This window comes from Biomphalaria glabrata, chromosome 11 (assembly GCF_947242115.1).
Source record: "Biomphalaria glabrata chromosome 11, xgBioGlab47.1, whole genome shotgun sequence".
NCBI classification, from domain to species: Eukaryota; Metazoa; Mollusca; class Gastropoda; family Planorbidae; genus Biomphalaria; species Biomphalaria glabrata.
In genome coordinates this window covers 2574601-2598990 of record NC_074721.1, presented here as the reverse complement: position 1 = coordinate 2598990, position 24390 = coordinate 2574601, and the positions used below count along the sequence as shown (strand labels likewise).

Below are 24390 nucleotides of genomic sequence, written 5' to 3'. Positions count from 1 at the left end.
ATTATTTTATAATGATTTTTACAAAACATGTCGCGGGCAGGATTAAATATTTCCGCAGCCGAGTTGGCCCGAGGACCGTTGTTTGCCCATCACTAGCCTATGGTGACAACCTCACAAGACAGGTTTATATTTTTTATATTTGATATTTGTATTATGAAATAGAATAAATTTAAAGTAAAAAAAAATATAGGCCTACTCATCATTAATCTTCGGACTCGAAGACACTCCTTATTATATTATCTTATAAAATACAGACGTTAAATTTCATTTTATTGTACACGGCAAATGGGATAATTAGTGATTATCAGTCAGTCATCTGGGTCTAGAATTTTAAATTGTAGAAGAAGATATCGAACATCTATAGGCCTACGTAGGCCAATCCTCAGTGAATTGCGCGCTATGGAATAAGTCTCCTTAGTCTCTAATCACGAGTATTACGCTATTTCCAGACACCTTGACACTCGAAGGAGGGCAGAAATTTGTTTCACATCTTTCGGAGGAGGGAGGGGGGAACGGGCCGAGTTCGAACCAGGAACAATCGAGACAACTGTTCAGCTTCACAGCTCATACCACACGACCAAAAGAGGGCAAAGCCTTGCGAAGGGAAACAAATAATTGAAAATTATGCTAACAGTTTCATTGATGTTAATTAATTAATTGATGACACTTACAGTAGATCCGTCATATTCCTCGGACGAAGCGACATCTTGCAGTTTAACTAAAAAAAAATTAGTTAAGGCCATTGTTTAACTAGAAAATTATTTTTTTTTTAAATCGTAGTTTAATTAATTTTTTTTAGTTACTAACTAAAACGTTAAATTAAAATTTGTAAAACTTTTCAACATGTGGTCAGGGTTAAAACACACTCCCTGTTTTCTGGTCATGTGATATCAATAACTTCATTATAAAAAAAAATGATGCAGTTAACAACTATTTAGACAGTCTGCATTTGAAGAGGGTAAAGTAAGATCCTGATAGAAGTTATGGGAGTAAATATTTGCACTTGAAAGTAGCAGTATTATAAAATGTAAAACATTTTTTGCCAAAAGCTTCTATGCAGTATTATGAATGAGGTTGTTCCGAATTTTTTTGTGAGCCACGTGGAGGTGTTTAATTTCTGTTTCTAGTGGGAATCTGATTAGTGAGGTCAATATTTAGTGGGATTAATCAATTCATTTGCGGCGAACATATTTTTTTAAACTGCAGGAACATCAAGTACATCCTTTTATAGTCTTAAGACTTATTATTAAGATCTATTAAGTCTAAAACAAAAGCTAGGCTTGTATACAGGGGCGGACTGGATGTCAAAATCGGCCCGGGCACTTCTATGCAATCCGGCCCAAAAACTGTATATAATATGATGGGCATCCATTTCTATGTCTATCTGTCCTCAAAATCATTGTTAAGTATGATAATGTATCGATAACTGTACACATGCTTAATATCTTTATAAGAAATATAGGCCATATGTTGCTTTTTAATCGCTAAACGTGTCGGCCCTAAAGGGGTGGAGCCTACTAGTAGCACTATCTACGGCTGTAAGATATTACATTATTTCGGAAAATGTGTTAGATTATATTAGTATTACACTGTAGAGTCTGTGAAAGATTTCTTTGAACGACGTTCAAAGGGTCACTTTTAGAAGAGACTATAACAAAACTTTTAACAATTTAATACGTGGCATAGTGTCATCCATGCGGCCCTTACGGTGGCCTACCGGCCCATTTAGGTACCGGCCCACCGGGCATTTGCCCGAATGCCCATTTAGCCAGTCCGCCCCTGCTTGTATAGATCTAAAAGCATTAGGGTAACCAACTCTACAAAAAAAATCTTAATCCACACCCTCTCTGACCATAAAGTAAATAGACTGTGTCCAACTGATTTTAACAACATGGTCAGCTAGACATACACATGACCACGTGTGTAGTCGATAATACTGTAAGACTACCCTGCATTAAGCAATAGTGTTTGCTTAATGTGGAGTGGTCAGACAAGAAAATAACACACTGGCGTGGCTAGTCAAGCATGTTCGTAGATAAATCTTTACACTAAAATAGTTATACACCCTCCCTGCCCAGAAAGGAAATAGACAGTGTGTCCGACTGATTTTAACAACCTGGCCAGATAGACGTATACGTGTAGGTCTATATAGTGTACTGAGTGTGCAGTCCATAATGACAAGATCACCCAGTGTTTTTTTTTTCCCTTGCGCGTTTAACGGTTATGCAATAGGGTTAGTTGTGTGTTTAGTGGTCAGACAAGAAAATAGCACATCGGCATGGTTAGTCAAGCATGTATTTTACACTATAAAATAGTTATACAGGTCAAATGTTTTAAAAACTCCAACGATTTCATTTCTATTTCTTTGGATACTAGATCTAAATTTGAAATTCTAAATATATGTTATTTAATGAGATTTTAAACTTTACCAGTATAACTAAGATTTTCCATTATAATATAAGTTAATAAAGTGTTGTTGTTTTTTTTAAAGAGTAGCATTATTTTTTAAAGGTTTTAATTCAAGGCAAAAATACAAGCACCCATATTTATTTAGACATTTTATTTTATTGTGCATTAACGTTTATGTAAAAAACATATTCCTTAATACTGATTTTATTATAGATAAATATTACTAGAATGTTAAAAGAATAAGATCGAACCGTAGGCATACAGTCGGATGATTATATCTATATAGGTCTAGTTCAATCCAGCCCCCCCCCCCCAAAAAAAAAAGTTTGTTATAGTTTAATTAACTTTCTTTAGTTTAGTTTAACTATCTTTTGATATTCATGATAAACTAATAGTTTAACTACTTTATTTTAGTTAAAAACTAGTTTTAGTTTAACTTTTAAAAGTTAGTTTAGTTCCCATCACTACTTTTACCTGACAACACAGGAATCAATTTAAAAAAATACCAATTAGTTAATTAACTATTGGTAATAAATTACTTTTTTTTTTTTTTTTTGGTATCTCAAACAAGGGAAAGAAATATTACTTGACAGAAGTGTCGGTGTAAGCTGATTTTTTTTTTTATTAAAGTTTATCTTTTCTTTTGCTTGTTACTTCTGAGTGATCTTAGAGCATTATTTCAGAAAAGTTAATATTCTATTCTAATGAATAAATAAACTATCTAAATAAATTTCACACTTTTTTATAAAAATTAATTTTGGGGTCGAAAATTTCGATTTTCAAAATTTTCTCCCCATGAGTCTGAAGATCTGTTGTATTTAACTCTTTCTCTCCTAACTGACGATACCAACGTTGATTCCACCAGAATGTGGTAAATAATTACGGAGAAAAAGAGTTAATTCAATCAATTGATGGATAATATGCAATCGGACTGAACAACACAGTTTAGCCGGAAGTAGGCCTACATTTTCACACTTTAAACCAATGCCTGCCGGACAGTGGACACGATTTTTAAATGAGGATATGCCCTCCTTTTTTAAGCATGTCTGGTAACACTAATCCTTTACAAAAAATGTCGACGTTTTTACCAACATTTTCTGATATCGATTTGTACTACTCATAGCCTACATAAATTGCCTTATTGTATGATCAATTAAAAAAAATCAAATGGCTTTTAATAAGATCCTGCTTTCCATAAACTAGTCAGGATTATTTAACTTTAATCCTCTAAGCATCTGTGTCTCATGGATGAGGTCTATAAGACAAGGCCAATCGAGATATGCTAGGACAAATTTGTACAAATACTCCTTCTTCCCTAGTGCTATTAGAGCATGGAATGGGTTGCCTGAGACAGCCAGGAAAACCAGTGACTTGGCAGAATTTAAGTCATTGGTTAATATGCATGACTGAATGCAATGCATGACGCGTAGGACGTAATCATCTTTTTTTTTTTGAAGTAACGTCTGTATTATATAAGATACGAAGATAAGATAAGTGATTCAAGAATTTATACTTAAAGCTTCAGGCGTTCCTTCAAAAGAGAAGATTATCATGTCCTAGTGACCTAATCCAAAACGTCATCAAGACACCAGAGCATGGAGGTGGTCTGAGTTCTCAGGACCACCATGATGACCGAAGGGAACACCACACGACCGATTTGATAGAACATTACCTTATTTTATTGGGCAATTTTTCATCCACGGCAGGAAAACTATACTTCCGGCTTTTCTTATCTTATCTTATATAATACAGACGTTACTTCAAAAAAGAAGATGATTACGTCCTATGCGTCATGCATTCAGTCATGCATATTAACCAATGACTTAAATTCTGCCAAGTCACTGGTTTTCCTGGCTAGCTCAGGCAACCCATTCCATGCTCTAATAGCACTAGGGAAGAAGGAGTATTTGTACAAATTTGTCCTAGCATATGGGATGAGGAATTTGCCTTTATCTTTGTGTCTTTCTGAGAATTTTATTAAATTTTGTTTTTGTATTTGAAGATTATGATTCTGTGTTTTATGTATAATTGCTACTTTACTTTTGCGTCTTCTGTCCTGAAGGCTTTCTAAATTTAGTGATTTAACTAAAGGTGTTACTCTAGTCAAATGTGAATATTCGTTTGATATGAATCTCACTGCTCTATTTTGCGTCTGTTCCAGTTTCTTAATGTTTTCTTGAGTTGAGGGGTCCCAAACAGAGGATGCATATTCTATTATTGGCCTAACTATTTTTAATATAGCCATCATATAGGATTGGTGTATCCGGTGTTCAGATTTAAGGACGTGTTAATAGGCTTTTTTAAACTTACCAGTAAGTGATAATTTTCTTCGCATTTTTATCATTGTAGAATCAAATTTTCTAAGCTCTTCATTTATTGCCTTTTTTTTTTTTTTTTAATGTAGTTGGCAACTTTAAAAGTTCAATTCAGCCTCCTTCACATTGATTACTCTGTTTTGAAAATCCTAAGTTACAGAAGTTCTTATCTCATTATTGAAAGACTTATCTCCCTTTATTACATTTTCAATATAAAAAAATTAATTAGAATAATTGATTACGACTAAATGCTTAACTAATTGGTCAATTTGTTTTAATTAATTCACGTGTTGTCATCGAAAATGAATAATTTTGCAATGTTTTAACTTGTTCCGAGAATGGGAAGTGGGAGAAATAACGTGTACATGATTTTGACCAGACAGACAAACAAAAGGTGTTAGCCTAATATGAGCTTGGTAAAAATGGAGGCAGCACTGGTCAATAAAACGGAGTGAGCTAATATAAGCTTTGTAATAAAGGAAGCAGCACTGGTCAATAAAACGTAATATAAGCTTTGTAATAAAGGAAGCAGCACTGGTCAATAAAACGTAATATAAGCTTTGTAATAAAGGAAGCAGCACTGGTCAATAAAACGTAATATAAGCTTTGTAATAAAGGAAGCAGCACTGGTCAATAAAACGGAGTGAGCTAATATAATCTTTGTAATAAAGGAAGCAGCACTGGTCAATAAAACGGAGTGAGCTAATATAAGCTTTGTAATAAAGGAGACAGCATTGGCCAATACTTTATTATGCGAGGGACCTTTCAGTAAAATATAACGCAACGTATGTACATCTGTACATGGAAGATCATCTTCGTGTAAAGTAAAACGTCTTATGGCGGACCTTTTTTTTTCACACACAAAAGTGGTCGTCGTAACCACATACAAAAGTCAGGAGAAATTCGACCGTTCTGACATAAAAAAAAATCGCATTATCTGACACGTTTTGAAATTTCTCCTTCAAAAGTTTTGAATAGATATTGTTATAGACGCCTCTCACGAAAAAGGTATACATTTAAAAAATTCTATTTAGAATATGAAACGACAGCGTGAACTAAAAATATATTATTTGTTGAAACATCGATAATAATATCATTTAACTTTGTTAATACACCTTAACATATTGGTATTATATGTACATTTGCACACTAGCGCGTCAGTGCAACACCGCTTGTGTTTACGTAATAAATGCAGTTCCTAATATGTCTTCCCTCTTAAACACTAGTTTCTTATTTGTGTAACACGAATATTCTACATACACAAGCATGAATTTATATAAAAAAAAATTAAAATGCAATTTTTGTCCCTTGACAAAATAAAAACTAACTGGCTTCGCCCCCTTCACTCTTTTTCACCTTTTTTATACCCAGAATATTGTCGGAAAATACTCCATAGCAATACGTAATCCATATATGCATAAGAACAGTCACCACTAAGCAATACAAAATTATATATGATATATCGAAGTTAACGAACAATTTACAATAAAGGAGGAAATTTATTTATATAATAATTTTATTGAAGTTTTTCAATGTTATTGATAATTCATTTTAATTGTTTCGACCAGTCCCTTCTCTATGCTTAGCAATGCCAAATCGGACAGATGCTCTTGTCCTATTGAAGCTTTTAAAAGATTTAAATGGAGTTTAGTTGATATTTTATATACTGTTTTGGTACCCTTTGGGAGTTTTGGCGCTTCCGCCCCCACCCCCGGTACGCCACTGTCGAGACCCTCTTGTATAATAATTTAAGATCTTATATTTACAAGTCTGTTGTGCGTAGATATTACTAATCGCATTTTTACTCTTCATTTCTAGCCTACGAATGTCGTGATTACAATTCCTACTCAGTTCGTTTCTGTAGTTTAGGAACATTGAATGTAACAAGATATCTTCTTTGTCTTCAGAATTGAGAACCACGATAAGGCTGGGAGGAAGTTGATCACGTGACTAAAATGTTAGATCTACGGTCTAGTACGACCGTATGGGAAAAGAAAAAAAATTTCTGGGATTTTGTTCCTAAAGCTCTAGATCTAATTTCAGGCGTTAAAAATGCTGAGGTAAATATAAATTTGTATAAATAATCCTAAACTTTGTTATTAAAATTATAATTATATTTGCTTTTCATTAAGGAAAAGAATGTTTCCGTTCTCCTTATGTAAAACCCGATCCACTAAATTTTACAATGTTCTTGCCTTGCGGCCCTTGACTTGCGTGAGGAATGCTTCATTCATTCATTCATTCCATTTGCATACAGGTTGTTTCTAGCGGACCAAAAAGCGTGTGGTAGCCTACTTTGTCATTTCGTATTCTTTTCCATGCGGTAAATCCTTTCTTCACGGATCGTTTCTGAAGAACACGTTTTTTTCTTCTTTAACATTTGTTTTCTTGTTTTGTTTCCTTTACACATGCCACAGTAGGCCAACACATGTAACTCAATGTAAGTGTAGCCAGTGTAGGTGTTAATAGGCCTTTATTATGACATAATAATAACACAATAATGTCATTTAATAATGTGCCTAGTGATTACGTGTGGGTCCACGTGAAAGTAAACTCTACTGTGTTCCGTCGTGTAAAAAGCTGAAAACAAATGCTTCAAATAGTGAAATAGATCTAGATCTAGAATCTAGGTTAACTAGAACATTATTTTAGATGTAAAGTAGGCCTGAATTTCTAAATAATTGATTGATCTAGACTCTAGATTTACTTAGATTGTTAATCTAGTATCATCAAAGACTAGAATATTTAAAATAGATTTTTATAATTATAATAATATGATTATGATTTGTTAAACATTAATTCGATTGAATTTTAGATTGGTATCTAGATTTCTAGATCTACTAGATCTAGGTTAGGCTTAGGGCTTAGGCTTTCCTGTGTGATTCAGGCAACCCTTTCCATTCTCTAATGACTAATGACACTAAGGAAGAAGGAGCAATTGTCTTGATAGATTATATCTAGAGATTAGAATCTGTATCATACTATTTTCATATAATGACTTCTATAATGCAGCATGCTTCTTATGGTCAATATAGAATTGTAGATCAACATCATCTAATGGACTAGTCTTTCTATATTTAAGATATTACTGTATTTTAAAATTAGATTCTAGATAGAATAGAAATACATGTTATATTACATTATATTATATCTATAATGATTGTCTATAAATTCTATTATTAATCAAGATTTATTATCAATCAACACAACTCTGTTAAAAAAGTACAATTTCCAACCACTGTTTTGATCTGGGTTTTAATCTAATTCCGAATTTTTGCTTTTAGAATTAGTACTTAGTAGATCTGGAATTTAGAATAGCCAGTAAAAAAAAACCCTGAAAAACTTTTCTTATTGGTCAAGTACCATTCATCCATCCATCACAGTGGCGCTACAGCCCATGGAGGGCTCTGGCCTGCTTCAACACATCCTTCCATTCAGATCTCTCCTGGGCCTTTCGTCTCCACGCCCTAACCCCAAGCTGTTGCAGATCTGCTTCCACATCATCAATCCATCGCATTCAGGGTCTACCTTTGGGTCGCCTGCCTTTTGGTTTTTGCCTGTATACGATATTCACTCCTCTGTTATCTGACATTCTTTCAAGGTGACCTGCCCAACGTAGTCTGTTCTTTTTTATTTCGATCTCTATTGGTGGGTCTTCATACAATTGATATATCTCATGGTTAGTGCGTGTTTTCCACCCTGTTTCATCCTGTAAGGCACCATAGATTTTCCTAAGAATTTTTCGTTCCCAAGTATTAAGTAAATTTTCAGATGTCTTAGTCAGTGTCCAGGTCTCACTTGCATACATTGCTGCTGGTCTTATTATGGTTTTGAATATTATTTTCTTGGTTTTCCTTGAAATTGTTTTGCTCTTAAGTAAATGATGGGTGCTATAAAATGCCCTGTTGCCTCCTGCTATTCTTTCCTTTATTTCTTTTAGTAGGTCATTTTTGAAATCAATTGCACTTCCTAGATATTTGAAAGTTTGGACGTTTTCAAATTCGTGTCTTATATTTTGATATATTGTCCCTCTGTTTGGTTGTCTATTGTCATTGCGATGTACTTGGTTTTACTGTCATTGACCTCAAGTCCTGCTGGTCGAGATGCTTCTTCTAGTTGTGTGAAGGCTCTAGCAATGTCAGAGGTTTCTTTACCCAATAAGGTGAAGCGACTATGGATCATCTCATGGAAATGAGATGAATGCCTGGGCATTAGCTGTGGTTGGAACGATGTCGCCCTCACATCAGTTCCCCCCTCTCCACGCAGCTGATGTATCCAAAGGAACGGCAGTGCCTATACAGTTTGGGGTCAGCATCGTCGCAGGTTCTGCCAGAGTGTAGCACTGGGTGCTGCAAACTGCCTTAGGGTCGCCAGCTCCTGATTTTTCCTCAGGGTTGACTCCCGAAGCCTTTCCCATGATTGGGTAAAGCTTCAAGGCAACAGAGGTTTGAATTCAGAGTTTTCCTTCTCTTAGGTGGATAGCCAGCCATGGCTAACGAGCCCCTCCTGCCTGAAGCTTACTGGTTAAGGCGCCAGTTACTCGCCTCTGCCCCTTCTGTTAGTGAGAACAGTTCCGCCGTACTCAATATCTGAGCCACAAAGGTTGTCATTGCCGGAAGTGGTAATGGATGTAAGCACTCCAATACTATAAAATGCTTCCTATTGGCATGTGTCTCAAATAGCCTCTGACAACTAGTCCAACTCCTGGCCTTTACGTGTTTATGTGTATATTTCTGATAATTTTCTCCAGTGTCAAATTGAAAAGCATGCTAGAAAGTGAGTCCCCTTGTCTTAATCCTCGTTTAATCCTAAATTCCTGTGAGTGTTCTCCTTGTATTATGACTTTACTTTTTGAGTTGTTTAATGTCATATGTATAAGTCTTGTCAGCTTGTTAGGTATTCCAAAATCCTGTAGAGTGTCATATATAGATATTTCCTTCAGATACTGTCATAAGCCATTTTATAGTCTATAAAGAGTTGGTGGATTGGTATGTTGTATTCATGGCATTTTTCGAGTATACATCTTAGTGTGAAGATGTGATCGGTTGTGGATTTATTGGGTTTGAAACCATATTTGTAGTCACCCAAAATTTCTTCTGAATATTTTCCAAGCCTCTTAGTTATCAGCCTATACAGGATCTTATAAGTCACATATTGGTCAAGTACCAGTAATGATAATTTGTATATTATATAAAATGAAAAAAGAAATTAAGATTGAGTCTGTAATTTTGTATTATACGCACAATAAATATGTCTACATTCAAATATAATATAAAACCAATCCTGCTATTACAATTTGATATAATTTCTCTGTACTGCTAAATAGGATTTTTAGCAGCAATGGATGAGTGTCAAAGCAGCATACTAGCACCATGAAGGCGTCATCGCCAAAAATTCGCTCTGCTCTGCCCTCCCCCCAACAACAGCAGCATTCATCCTTGTCACCACAGCAACAGCAGGGTTCCAAACAGCACCAAGTGTTACAACCAAGTCGTCAACAGCAGCATCTCTCCCCTTGGCAGCAGCATCTCAACAAATGTCAATCTCAGCAGTCACTGCTCCAACCCCAGCAACAATCCAGAGTTCAGGGGAAGGAATCTAGTGATAGGAACTATGAGTTTTTGTCCCTTGTTGGAGCAGGTAAGAATTACATATATATATTTTAAACAATTTTCATTCGCTGTTGAGGATGTGCTGTAAAGTTAAGTTCCTCTTTCAGACCTTGTGGTCTATAGGGCAGATGATGTAAAGGTCATCTGTTTATGTGGCCTATGGTTAACGAGGGTGTCATGTGGTCAGCACAACGACCAGCCTCCTTTACTTTTCCCCAACTAATGTCAGGTACCCATTAGAGCTGGGTGAACAGAGGTGCCCAAAGTTCCTGAAACTAAAAATCATAGTCTTCACCAGGATTTGAACTCAGAATCCCCGCATCGAAAGCCAAGCTCTATACTGCTCAGCCGCTGCACCTCCTGTTGGGGTTGTGCTGGCTGAGTGGTGAAGCACTTAGCTTCTGATCAGAGGGGTCTAGGGTTCAAATGTCAGTAAAGGCTGGGATTTTGAATATCAGGATTTTTAGGACATGTCCAGAGTCCACCCAACTCTAATGAAGGCTAATGTGTACCAGACATTAGCAATTATTGCTTTTTGGGCTGACCACATGACCCTCTCATTAACCTTTGGGCATAGAGGGCATAGAAACCTTGACATTATCTGCTTTTTAGATCGCAAGGTCTGAAAGGGTACCTTACCTTCATATGCTGTGTTCAAAAAAATTAAATTGTAGTGGTAATCATATTTTAAAATCATATGGTGATTTGAAATTTGTTTTGGAAACCTTGAAATCTTTGTTTGGGAAATCTTTGTTTGCGAATGTCATAAAAGATAAGTGAGTGTGCAATATAAATAGAAGAAAAGGATCAAATTGAGTTTGTGTTGTCACTGTGCAAGAATGTCATAAATGAACTTGAAAATAGGTTGAGTCTGTAGAATTCTTTGAAGCAAGAAAAGTTGCAGTGGTGTGATCATTTTGTATCTAAGCCAACTCTCAAAGTTCTGTGTAGGGACAATATTGCAATTAGAAAAGATAATCCATTTGAAGAGTGGATCATGGCTGGATTAACCTGTCTCTTGATAAGATAAAGTCATTATCATTTAAGTGCCTTGATTTTGCCGTGTTGTGGTAACAGGCACCACTCATATTGACCAAGCAATTATAAATTTGAGTAATGAAGATGAGATCAAATGTGATGCCCACATTTGCTATATGTTCTGATGAAACAAACTCAAACACTCCAAATATCTTAGTATATAGATTGTTATCATACATTGTCATACATTTTTAGATCACTGTATACTACACAGCATTCAACTTTCTTGGTATATTTTTTTTAACAATGAGATATGAATTATAGTGAAGCTTTACATTTTTGCTTAAAATGTTGAAAGTTAAAGTCGGAGATCTCAATCAGAATAAAACCCAATGCTAAGCATGGCAGCTATGCACATACTGTTTTCCCACTATTTACTATTTTACTTCATTGTAGCTTTAAAAAAAAGATTGCATAATTTTACTTGGCTACAAACATATAGATCTGAAAGTGACGACTGTCTTCCTATCTACATCTTATAGTCTTGTAACACCTGTTTTTATACTTAGAAGTGTACTAATCATTAATGCATCTGCTGTTTGCTAAATAAACATGTCTTCTCTTGTGTTGCTTCACTTCTGTTGCCACAAATGCCATATGGAACTTGTAGTGAGTATAGCACAACAGACATTAAAAATCACAAATTAACTCATTGGTTAGCAGATGATGCATTTATTAATATAGAATAATAATACACAGGCAAATCCAGCCATAAGGCTTAAAGAATAAGCAAACAATATTCCAAGAATCAATTGCAAAGTACACTTAATAAGGCTATCCTATAGACAAAAATGGATCATATGTCCTTCCTCTCCTAGTACCAAGTAAGAACTGCAGCGTCTGACCACATGGCCAGATTCAAAATGAGACTTGACCTCCATGTGCGAATGGGTCACTTATTTTGTATGATCACAGATCATGTCACAGTGATTCTTAAACAATGCTGCGACAAGTCTCTAACATACTGGATATGTCATATCTGTCGTGGACAACTGTTTTCCATACAAATAGCTTTCCAGCAAATCTTATCAATCATCATTAGACACAATTTAAAATCAAGCCTTACATATTAACAGTGAAGGTATGAGAACAACTCGTACAGCAACCTCCTAGTTAATGTAAGACGTAACAGACAGCACTAGAGGGAAGTACAGAACGTTTGAGGATGATGATCCTAATAAACTTTCACTGCGAAATAATAAGAAGAAAAAAGAAAGGAAGAATTCTGATTCAAATTACTGATGAACAAGCCCTAAAACACATCAACAGAGAAAAAAAATTATCAGATTTTTTAGCATAGCTCATGGACTAAACCTCAAACATCAATCATTTTAACACAATGGCTTAACAATTGTGGGATGCATAGTTGAGAGGCTAAGTACGCTTGAACTTGGCATGCCTTGGCTACCTATGAAGGGGCCTCGAGGTTCGACAACCAACTCAAGCAGAGCTATCTTTACTGAGCGCCTAAAGGCAGCGCAGAAAAACTTTCTCTCAGATACCCCCTCCCCCGCTGGTCCACAAATGAGATTGGACCATAGCGCTATAAGCATGAAAGTAGCGCTATATAAAAGCTATAATTATAATATTTAACAAAAGAAATCATAAATGCTGGTTTAGGAGTGCTCCTGGTCTTTCTTGAAAATAAACACTTTGAGATAAGTGCACACTGTGGTGATTACTGCTCAAACTTCTAGGCTGAAATCAAAGCAAGCTCTATAGCTCTGCAGACAGTTGAAAACAAGCTCTTTGACAGAATACAAGCACCATCAGATATTATTGTCTTTACAGATTCACAATCCACTCTTCAAGCATTGACTAGCAACATTTTATCTAGCCCTTGACAACACTAATCCTGATAATTCATCATATAATGTCAAAAATTAATATAACAGTCATATTACAATGGATCCCTGGGCACATAGGCATCATAGAAAATGAGGTCAATGTTAGCCAGCAATCACAAAGAGGATTAGGTTAACCAGTAGGCAACAGAAAGCGCAGGCAATGACCATGCCAAACTGGATAGTATCAAATTAGTCTCCTCCCCGCAAAGAGCAGTTTTCAATCTTCCAACTAAGAACAGGACACACCTTTAAATTACCTCCTTAACAGAATAAATCCCACTCATACACCCTTGTAGACACTGCGCCCACCTTTATAAAAGTGTGAATTAAATCCTCTTTGAATGCCCCATTTAAATCCAATTTAGGCAGATCCTACTACCACTACAGCCCAACATAACCCAACACTCTGTATCCAGTTCTGAACAACTGAAAAAAAAAACAAACAACAACATGCTATTTTTCCTTGGCACACTACTGGAGCATGTAGTTTATCCTAGTCAGTTGCGCTTTGCCATGCAAGTAATGTCAGACATGAAAGTATTGGCAAATTTTGATGGCTTCACAAAGTAATGTCAGACATGAAAGTATTGGAAAATTTTGGTGGCTTTGCAAAGTAATGTCAGACATGAAAGTATTGGAAAATTTTTGTGGCTTCACAAAGTAATGTCAGACATGAAAGTATTGGCAAGTTTTGGTGGCTTCACAAAGTAATGTCAGCCAAGAAACTAATTGGCAAATTTTGATGGCTTCACAAAGTAATGTCAGACATGAAAGTATTGGCAAATTTTGGTGGCTTCACAAAGTAATGTCAGACATGAAAGTATTGGCAAATTTTGGTGGCTTCACAAAGTAATATCAGACATGAAAGTATTGGCAAATTTTGATGGCTTCACAAAGTAATGTCAGACATGAAAGTATTGGCAAATTTTGGTGGCTTCACAAAGTAATGTCAGACATGAAAGTATTGGCAAATTTTTGTGGCTTCACAAAGTAATGTCAGACATGAAAGTATTGGCAAGTTTTGGTGGCTTCACAAAGTAATGTCAGCCAAGAAACTAATTGGCAAATTTTGATGGCTTCACAAAGTAATGTCAGACATGAAAGTATTGGCAAATTTTGGTGGCTTCACAAAGTAATGTCAGACATGAAAGTATTGGCAAATTTTGGTGGCTTCACAAAGTAATATCAGACATGAAAGTATTGGCAAATTTTGATGGCTTCACAAAGTAATGTCAGACATGAAAGTATTGGCAAATTTTGGTGGCTTCACAAAGTAATGTCAGACATGAAAGTATTGGCAAATTTTGGTGGCTTCACAAAGTAATGTCAGACATGAAAGTATTGGCAAATTTTGGTGGCTTCACAAAGTAATATCAGACATGAAAGTATTGGCAAATTTTGATGGCTTCACAAAGTAATGTCAGACATGAAAGTATTGGCAAATTTTGGTGGCTTCACAAAGTAATGTCAGACATGAAAGTATTGGCAAATTTTGGTGGCTTCACAAAGTAATGTCAGACATGAAAGTATTGGCAAATTTTGGATGGCTTCACAAAGTAATGTCAGACATGAAAGTATTGGCAAATTTTGATGGCTTCACAAAGTAATGTCAGACATGAAAGTATTGGCAAATTTTGGTGGCTTCACAAAGTAATGTCAGACATGAAAGTATTGGCAAATTTTGGTGGCTTCACAAAGTAATGTCAGACATGAAAGTATTGGCAAATTTTGGATGGCTTCACAAAGTAATGTCAGACATGAAAGTATTGGCAAATTTTGGTGGCTTCACAAAGTAATGTCAGACATGAAAGTATTGGCAAATTTTGATGGCTTCACAAAGTAATGTCAGACATGAAAGTATTGGCAAATTTTGGTGGCTTCACAAAGTAATGTCAGACATGAAAGTATTGGCAAATTTTGGTGGCTTCACAAAGTAATGTCAGACATGAAAGTATTGGCAAATTTGGATGGCTTCACAAAGTAATGTCAGACATGAAAGTATTGGCAAATTTTGGTGGCTTCACAAAGTAATGTCAGACATGAAAGTATTGGCAAATTTTGGTGGCTTCACAAAGTAATGTCAGACATGAAAGTATTGGCAAATTTTGATGGCTTCACAAAGTAATGTCAGACATGAAAGTATTGGCAAATTTTGGTGGCTTCACAAAGTAATGTCAGACATGAAAGTATTGACAAATTTGGATGGCTTCACAAAGTAATGTCAGACATGAAAGTATTGACAAATTTGGATGGCTTCACAAAGTAATGTCAGACATGAAAGTATTGACAAATTTGGATGGCTTCACAGAGTAATGGAAAATTTGGATGGCTTCACAGAGTAATGGAAAATTTGGATGGCTTCACAGAGTAATGGAAAATTTGGATGGCTTCACAGAGTAATGGAAAATTTGGATGGCTTCACAGAGTAATGGAAAATTTGGATGGCTTCACAGAGTAATGGAAAATTTGGATGGCTTCACAAAACTTTTTTTTCTAATGTTAATTGAGAACAAGAAACAAATCCATTTTTTACTGTATTATATTTGACTTCAGTGAATCTTATACATCACACCAATACTGCACATTTATTTTCTGTTGTTGTGGTCCACAGTCCAATGTTCAAGTTGAATGAGAGGATGTTTATCAATGGCCTTTTTTTTTGTTTTACAATGTATTTGGCTATCAGTCAGTTATTGTTTTAGATGTGCTATTAAGTAAAAGAAAAGTGTTAGAAGTTTTGTATAGCTCATTTATTCTGGGAACCAATCATCATCTTAATATTTAGATTAGACCGAGGTGGTGGGATACAATAGTCTTTACAGACATTTCAGCATCATAAGTTGTGTTATAGAGAACAAATTTGTGGTGTTTTTACTGACACCATCACTGCTCTACAAAAAAATAATTTTTCTCCTCTTTTAATGTAGTTTCTGTTAATCACTCTTTATTTAATAAAACATTTTGTTGAATAAGATGCATTATATATATTAGGCTCATTATATATAAGGCTTAAGATTAAGGAGTGCAGTATTTCATGTGGCTACAAAGTCCTAACTGTGATCTACATATCTTGCCACATCCAGCACAGATATAACTGTCCGTGGATGGTTCTTTTCCTGCTGTCTATCCCTGTAACAGCAATAGATTTTCCTTTTGGTTGAGAAGAAGAGGCATTATTCAACATAGAAATAGCAAAACTTACACAACATAAAATCCTAATGTGACTACTTGAAATGTCAAGCCAATAATATTGCTGCTGTCACTATATATCTGTTTATATATCAATGAAGTTAATTCTATAGCCACAGTCTAAAACAATAAGGATGTTATCTGAAGTGGTCTTACTATTGTGTTATCTATAATATCCTGGAAAATGTTTGTTTTTGCCAATTAATAGTTCTTAATGGTCTAATGCTCACCAAAGCCTTAGACATCAACTAATCCAATTTTTAGCTAAAATGTGGGTTCATATTAATAATTATTATATTTTGTAATAAATTTTAAGTATAGAATTTATGAACTTTTACTAATGAAATTTCATTTAATCAAAATGTTAAACACACACACAACTTTGAAAATATTAGAAATATGAACTTTTTTTTGGATTGTAGATAGTTAGCTAAAATTTTAGATTCATGAAAATACCAATCATTTAAATTACACATCTTGGTTTGAAAAGCACTAACTACTCAGCCAAATCTAAACAGAGATCTAATGTGATCTCACTTTGTAATTGTTTAGATAGCTTTATAAAGCACTTCTCTGTGTTAGCACCCTTCTTCCGTTTGAACATTCCAGTAGAAAGACATTCATTTGCTCCATTGTTCATGTTTGTGCAGTCATGAGCATAGTTTCCCTGTCTGCTTATTTAAGTGGCCACATGTGGTACAGCTTGTCAGCTGATCACCTGGTATAGATTTTACAAAAACTGGAAAAGATCTTCTGCAGGTGCATTATTAAATGCCCTCATTTTGGCATGATAACTGTTTAACATCAAGTGTTAAACAGAAGTCTCTCTTCAGATCAAGTCTCTCTTCAGAGCTAGATAATTTTATTTCTACACATATTTTCTTTTGTCTTTTTTATTTCAGCAAAAATATGGTAAATAGCTATGATTGTCGTATCTGAACATTGTCAAATGGTGACAAATTGACTTTAGAACCTCTTAGTGTTCTTTGTGAAAGTTACAACTGGAGTTTTTCCTTTGAGTTAGTTGTGTGGAGGAGGGTTTGTTGTGTTAGATATTTTTTTTAAATTCGACTTTATTTTGTGCAGTTCAATGTAAAATGTATATCTACGCTGAGATTCAAATCTTGTTCTTTTATGTTCCATATTATTTCACCTCTCCCTATTGTTATAACTGATTGTTGACTTGTAGCACCAAACTGCTGGTAGACCTACTAAACCGTAGGCGTAATATCTTAAAACTAATAAAACTTCAAATAACTGGAATAACTTCCTTGTGAACAATACTACATAGAACTTTATTTATGATATAGACAAAAATCAAGTCGATATAACATAAATGTACTAGACTTTTGTAATTATATTTCTCAACAAAATCTAGCTCACTACAATAACACAACCTTTCAGTGTCATATTTTGGAGTCGTCTGTCCTAACTAAGACCAAATAACAACAATGCCACCTAAGTTGCATCATTTACAACCAATCACTAACCTCTTCCCACTATCACCATAGAAACACACACACACACACTCCATTACACCCATCCCTCCTTTTTGTATATATATTTCGATGGGAAACTGAGGCCCACAATAAAATAAAACAAAATATGTCAAATCTTAGGAGGCAGCCCACATATCAGGGTCTTACATGGCGTGAAAGTATGACCATGTCCTGACTTAAAAATTGGCTACACCTGCATCACACACTCCTTTGTACTGAGAAGAGAGGAGCCCCCATTGTGTTAGGATTGTTACTATGGTCTCACTGTAGAACAGTAAAAGAGGGAGTCCTTGAAGGACTTAGAGCACAACATGGCCTAAATTGAGCCGATGTGCCATAGCATCTGATATAAATGTTTAAAAAAATTAAAATGGAAGGAGGTTCAAGCTGATTTCTGGATTAAATTTTCATTTAAGGAGCAGGTGAAAGTGATGCTCTCTGTTGAATAGTTTTGTTGTTCAAAATTTAAACCTGAGTGGCAGTCTCTGGGTGAGATTTTGGTCCTTTAATCTTGGGCCCTGTACATGTTCTGGACCATTGAGTAATGATTCAAATGGGAATTTTTGTTACATCTATTTTAAAATATGTTATTATTGCTTGCTCCTGAGCACAAATATGCTGTTCTTAATACACATATTACTATTGCCCTCTTCAGTCGCAAAATGACTAAGAATCATTTCATACTGGGCATTAGGTATGGTTGGAATTTAATATTATGTCATCCACACAGCTGATACAGTTTGGGATCAGTGATGGTTCTGCAAGGGTGTAGCACTGTGTGTGGCAAGGGGTCACTGACTTCTGATTTTTCCTCATGATTGACTTCCAAACCCTTATCACGTTTGGGAACACCAGCAAAAGCTAGCAAGCCTTTTGTGCCTGAAGCTTACTAGTGTATTACTACTTTTTCTGTCAGGGACAATAGTTCTGCCAGACCCAATATTTGAGCAACACATGAAAGCTTAGCTAGAAGTTGAACTGATTGTCAGAGACTATTTGAGATGCATGCCATTGGAAGCATTTTATAGGTAGTGGAGTGCATATATCCATTACCACTTCCACCCAATAACAACGGAACCACAGTCTTACTTATTCATCATTAAATGTCTGTTATACAACTTGGCTTGGGGACCTTCTCTCAAAGCTTCAAGTTATACTTTAGCACAGAGAGAATGGCTGAGGTGAAGTAAACATCTGTTACACACATCTTTTAATTAACAGACATTCTTTAACAAGATATTGTTAATTATTCAAATTATACTCATTTGTTGATTTCCTGTCTAATTTAGGCAACTATTTGCCTGAGTAGCACTTGTAAGAAAAGTTGTTATACCAAAAATTGGTCATGACTTTTTCCTGTGTTCTGGTATTAATGAACCATAGTGGCTGTATAAGCCATGATTGTTTGCGGTGTGCTTATCCAAGTTGTCCCATGAAGTGGGCATAATTCCACGATCTTGCTCCAGTTACCTTGCTCCATTTCTCAACAAAAGCTCAGTTTATATATTGATAGCATTGATCCTATCTCGTGGATTTATTTAAAAGAGATAAAAGACTGGGTTTGTACTTGGGGGGAAAATCCTGTGATAAATCTGAGCATTTCTAGAATGAATGATTGCTTACAAGATAAGGAACCTTGACGTAAATGTGTACTTTTGTACACAGTCTCTTTAATGGTTACACTGTTTTCATAGACTAATGATACAGTCCCCCATCTGTAAACAGTCTTCCACCAGTGGCTTGGTCCATCAACTCTACAATATAGGTTAAAATCTACACAAGAATGTCTTGTTATAAATTTTAATTGAAATTGCTGAAATGTACCTGTTTCATGTCTGGATGGTGCTGGTAAAATATTGGGTAAATTAAAGCAAGTTTACAGGTCTTTAGGGTTCTGAAAAATTGTTTTAGATGTGCATAAATTACAATATTAGTTTTTTTTTTTTTAAATAAATAATCTGAATGTAAAAAAAACAATACAAATTCTAGAAATGTTCAGTTTCTATGTAAGTTCCAATGAAAAGCACTTTAACCAATTACAATACATAAATTAACCAGATACCAGATAGTCGAAGTCGCATTCGTTTGATGAATATTTTCTAAAAAATTTGTTATGACCTCTTTTTGTACAATACACTATATTTTGACTAAAATCATCTGTGGATATCTACAACACTGTGTACAAAATTATTTTTACAATTTTATTTATTAAGAAGTTTAACATTATTTACTCTAATTTTTGCAATACCTGGATTGAACTCGTGTTGTAAATATTTACATGATTCTTTTAAAAAATGTTGGTAGAACTCTCCTGTTTTAAAAGTCTTTGTATTACTATATAGGTTAGTTCAACTCTTCTGTTCTATCTACAGGTGCTTATGGTCAGGTGTATAAAGCTAGAGACCCTAATAAAGAAGGATGCTTTGTTGCCATCAAACAGATAAGGATTCAGCGACAGGGCCGCCATTATGAGGCGGGAATGCCCATGGCAGCCATTAGGGAGATTTCTTTGCTGCGTCAGCTAGAGAGCAAAGAACATCCAAATATTGTTAAGTAAGTGATTTCAGTCTCAGTCACTATCTTGCACGATGTTACCTCTATGAAAGTCTTAGCCACAACTGTCTGTTTAATCTATCCAAGTAACAGTCTCGCTTTGGATTAATGTCCTCACAATTATGCGTTCACCTTCAGTCACCTAAAGTGTGTCTCTACATTAGTTAGTACTTGAAGAATTGTACACATAGTTAGTACTTGAAGAATTGCATAAATAGTTAGTACTTGAATTGTATAAATAGTTAGTACTTGAAGAATTGTATAAATGGTTAGTACTTGAAGAATTGTATAAATTGTTAGTACTTGAAGAATTTTATAAATAGTTAGTACTTGAAGAATTGTATAAATTGTTAGTACTTGAAGAATTGTATAAATAGTTAGTACTTGAAGAATTGTATAAATAGTTAGTACTTGAAGAATTGTATAAATAGTTAGTACTTGAAGAATTGTATAAATGGTTAGTACTTGAAGAATTGTATAAATAGTTAGTACTTGAAGAATTGTATAAATAGTTAGTACTTGACTATCATATAAGAGAGGGATGTTTTATGCCACAGAAGTAAGCAACTGTCTCTCAGAATTGCCTGTATCAGATAATTCAAAGTATAACATGGGCGATAGGAATCAATGTTGATGTTTGTGTATGGTTTTATTCTTCAGTGTTCCTTGTTGATTTATAATGCTCCTACCAAATGACCTTGAAGGGTCATAACAATACATAAAACATGGAAACAGATGTAGACATGCCCCCAGAAAAAAAATATTTGCCATTCAAAAGTTTGAATAAATTATTTTGTATTGATTGAGGCTGAATAGAATGAATACCCGGTAATTTGAATATACTGCTATATTTTTCCAGGAAAACACTCAACAGGTTAATGATAACATAGATAAGGATTTAATGGTTAAATAAATAACACACACATACCACAGAATGTCAGTTTGTTCTAGAAGAATGTCAGTTTGTTCTAGATCTAGTTTGATTCAGCAAAATAAGCTGTCATTTACTATCATGTCTCCATTTCTTCCTCTTCTTGTTCCACGCTCGTGTGGAACAGTGTCTAGTGCGCACCATGTATCTCAGTGCAGGAATAGAGTTACAACAATACACTCAGTTTCTTCATTTTGCTAGTGAAATTGAATCAGAGTGTGTAGTGTTGCTAATGTGAACATGTAGTCATCGAACACATTCTTGCACATAAAATGAACTTTGAGTGTGCCACATGATTTGATCCAGTATATGTTCCACAGGCTATTAGATGTCCATCATCAAGCTATATCAGACAGGGATATTTGTCTTTCTTTGGTGTTTGAATTCATTGATCAAGACTTGAACTCTTATCTAGAGAGATGTCCACCTCCTGGGCTGGGTCCAGACAGAATTAGAGTAAGTGCTGAATATTATCTACTATTGAGTTGTATAACTTTATTATCGCTGAAAAATCTGCGGCTTGGAGGGGCAGAATAACGTTTTAAAAAAAAGTTCACTTCTGCTGGTTGGATGAAGTTTATACCAGGCTTCGAGGTCTTTACATGCATGCAAAGCTTAAATAATGGGGTGGCTACTAAGCTACAAACATGTACACATTACAGGTTAATAGAGAATTGGGTGGCTACTAAGCTACAAACATGCACACATTACAGGTTTATAGAGAATTGGGTGGCTACTAAACTACTAACATGTACACATTACAGGTTAATAGAGAATTGGGTGGCTACTAAGCTACAAACATGCACACATTACAGGTTTATAGAGAATTGGGTGGCTACTAAACTACTAACATGTACACATTACAGGTTTATAGAGAATTGGGTGGCTACTAAACTACAAACATGTACACATTACAGGTTTATAGAGAATTGGGTGGATACTAAACTACTAACATGTACACATTACAGGTTAATAGAGAATTGGGTGGCTACTAAGCTACAAACATGCACACATTACAGGTTTATAGAGAATTGGGTGGCTACTAAGCTACTAACATGTACACATTACAGGTTAATAGAGAATTGGGTGGCTACTAAGCTACAAACATGTACACATTACAGGTTTATAGAGAATTGGGTGGATACTAAACTACTAACATGTACACATTACAGGTTTATAGAGAATTGGGTGGCTACTAAGCTACAAACATGCACACATTACAGGTTTAAAGAGAATGGGGGTGGCTTCTAAACTGAAGGTTCTAGATTCATTTTGATCTAAAACAGTGATTTCCAACCTTTGTGGGGAGGGGGGGGGGGTCATTTTTTTTTTTTGAAAATTCACAAATCACTGAGTCCAATGGAGCCAATGTTCTAAGGATTCTATCAGCATTGTTGGATTGATAGCACTGTTTCACAGTCTGGACACCCCTGGACCATATCACTGGTCTAAAGGAAATTGAGATGTCCTTGAGTCTAACTGTAGTTTCACTAGTTGGGAAATAGCCAGAGATAAATGGTCTTAAACTGAGCACATCAATACATACGCTGCGCTTATCCTTTGATTGCTCTAAGTTTTGGAAGAGAACATTGCAAGTTTATCTCAGTTTGAGCTCATAGATAAAGCCACAAAACTGTACCAAGAATTGTACTTTCCTTAAAGTTTGTTGAGTAACTGAAGCACTTTGTTTTAATATTGAATGTACAGCCGACCGTAGGGATGTCACCTTCATCTGGGTCCCCTCCCATGTTGGCATTGAGGGAAACGAAGCCGCAGACAGAGAAGCAAAGAGAGCCCTAAATCATGCGGTGTCAGGAACCCAAATTCCCTACTCGGACCTGAGACAAAGTATTGCCTCTGCCACCTATCGAGAGTGGCAGAACCGATGGAAGGCTGAGACTCACAGTAAACTCAGGCAGATTGTGGCGGATGTCAGGTGGCGGCCCACATCTAAGGGTCTGACAAGGCGTGGTAGCACAACCATGTCCAGACTTAGGATTGGCCACACCTACATCACGCACTCTTTTGTACTGAAGAGAGAGGAGCCCCCACTTTGCGAGTACTGTGACTCTCGCCTCACCGTGGAACATATCCTCGTTGATTGCCCCAGATACCAGGATGTCAGGGCGAAATATTTTAGAGCCACTAATCTAAAAACACTATTTAATAATGTCGACCCTGGGAAGGTACTGGGCTTTATTCGGGAAGTGGGGCTATCTACGAAGATCTGATTTCTGAATTTGTGAACATGCACTATTTACATTAGATTTTTACCAAATATTTAAATTTTTACTACCTTTACTATTTTAACTGTGAATAGACCTTGATTTTAATTATATGACTGTATAGAATCTGGCCCTTGTTGTTTAGAGAGAGAGTGGTCCTTGAGGGACTGCAGGCACGACATGGCCTAAATTGTGCCGATGTGCCTCAAATCAACAAATCAATTAATATTGAATGTTAAGTAGTTCAAGCTTCTCTTTCTATATTATAATTATTTGGCACAACAGCACACTTTATGAAATGTTGCACTTTCTATTTTAAAGTTGAATCTTAAGCAGTTGAAGCCTCATCTTTCTTAAAGTTGAATCTTAATGGTTTGAAACCTCACATTCCTGTTTGAACACTTTAAATTTCATGTAGATGCCTGGATAATAGGTTGGAATGATTCATTCTCTGAAGGGAGACATGTTTCTGATTTATTGAAGGAATATTACTTATTGGAGCAGAGACCTGGAGAAGCCCCGTCACCACAATGTAAAATTCCTGGTATTTATCAAGAAGAGCCGCTGGCCAGACAAGATTTCGAAAGAGAAACTTTGGCAAAGAACAAAGCAGAAGCCCATTTAAGCAAATATCCTTCAGAGATGCTGGATGATGGATAAATTACACCCTTTGGTAGCCTGCATTCAACATAACAAGGCAAGTCCTCACCTGGAACCTCCATGGAAAGGTGCCGGAATACATGGCGCCATGATTGGGAAGCAGATGGGCAAG

General features: G+C 35.6%; 1 protein-coding gene across 4 annotated transcripts in view; it reads left to right on the top strand.

Moving 5' to 3' along the window:
- The first annotated feature begins 6669 nt into the window (after window positions 1–6669).
- Window positions 6670–24390, top strand: part of LOC106060252 (cyclin-dependent kinase 4-like) — a 46781-nt gene continuing 29060 nt past the window's right edge. The window contains exons 1-4 of one of the 4 annotated variants that reach the window (XM_013218055.2): window positions 6670–6784; window positions 10051–10364; window positions 20282–20462; window positions 21714–21849. In XM_013218055.2, coding sequence (XP_013073509.1) covers window positions 10097–10364; window positions 20282–20462; window positions 21714–21849 — 585 coding nt within the window. In that variant the 5' untranslated portion in view covers window positions 6670–6784; window positions 10051–10096. Of the gene's footprint in view, window positions 6785–6910; window positions 7165–10050; window positions 10365–20281; window positions 20463–21713; window positions 21850–24390 lie in introns of those variants that run through there. The other 3 variants (XM_013218058.2, XM_056003955.1, XM_013218057.2) reach the window with 3 other exon arrangements.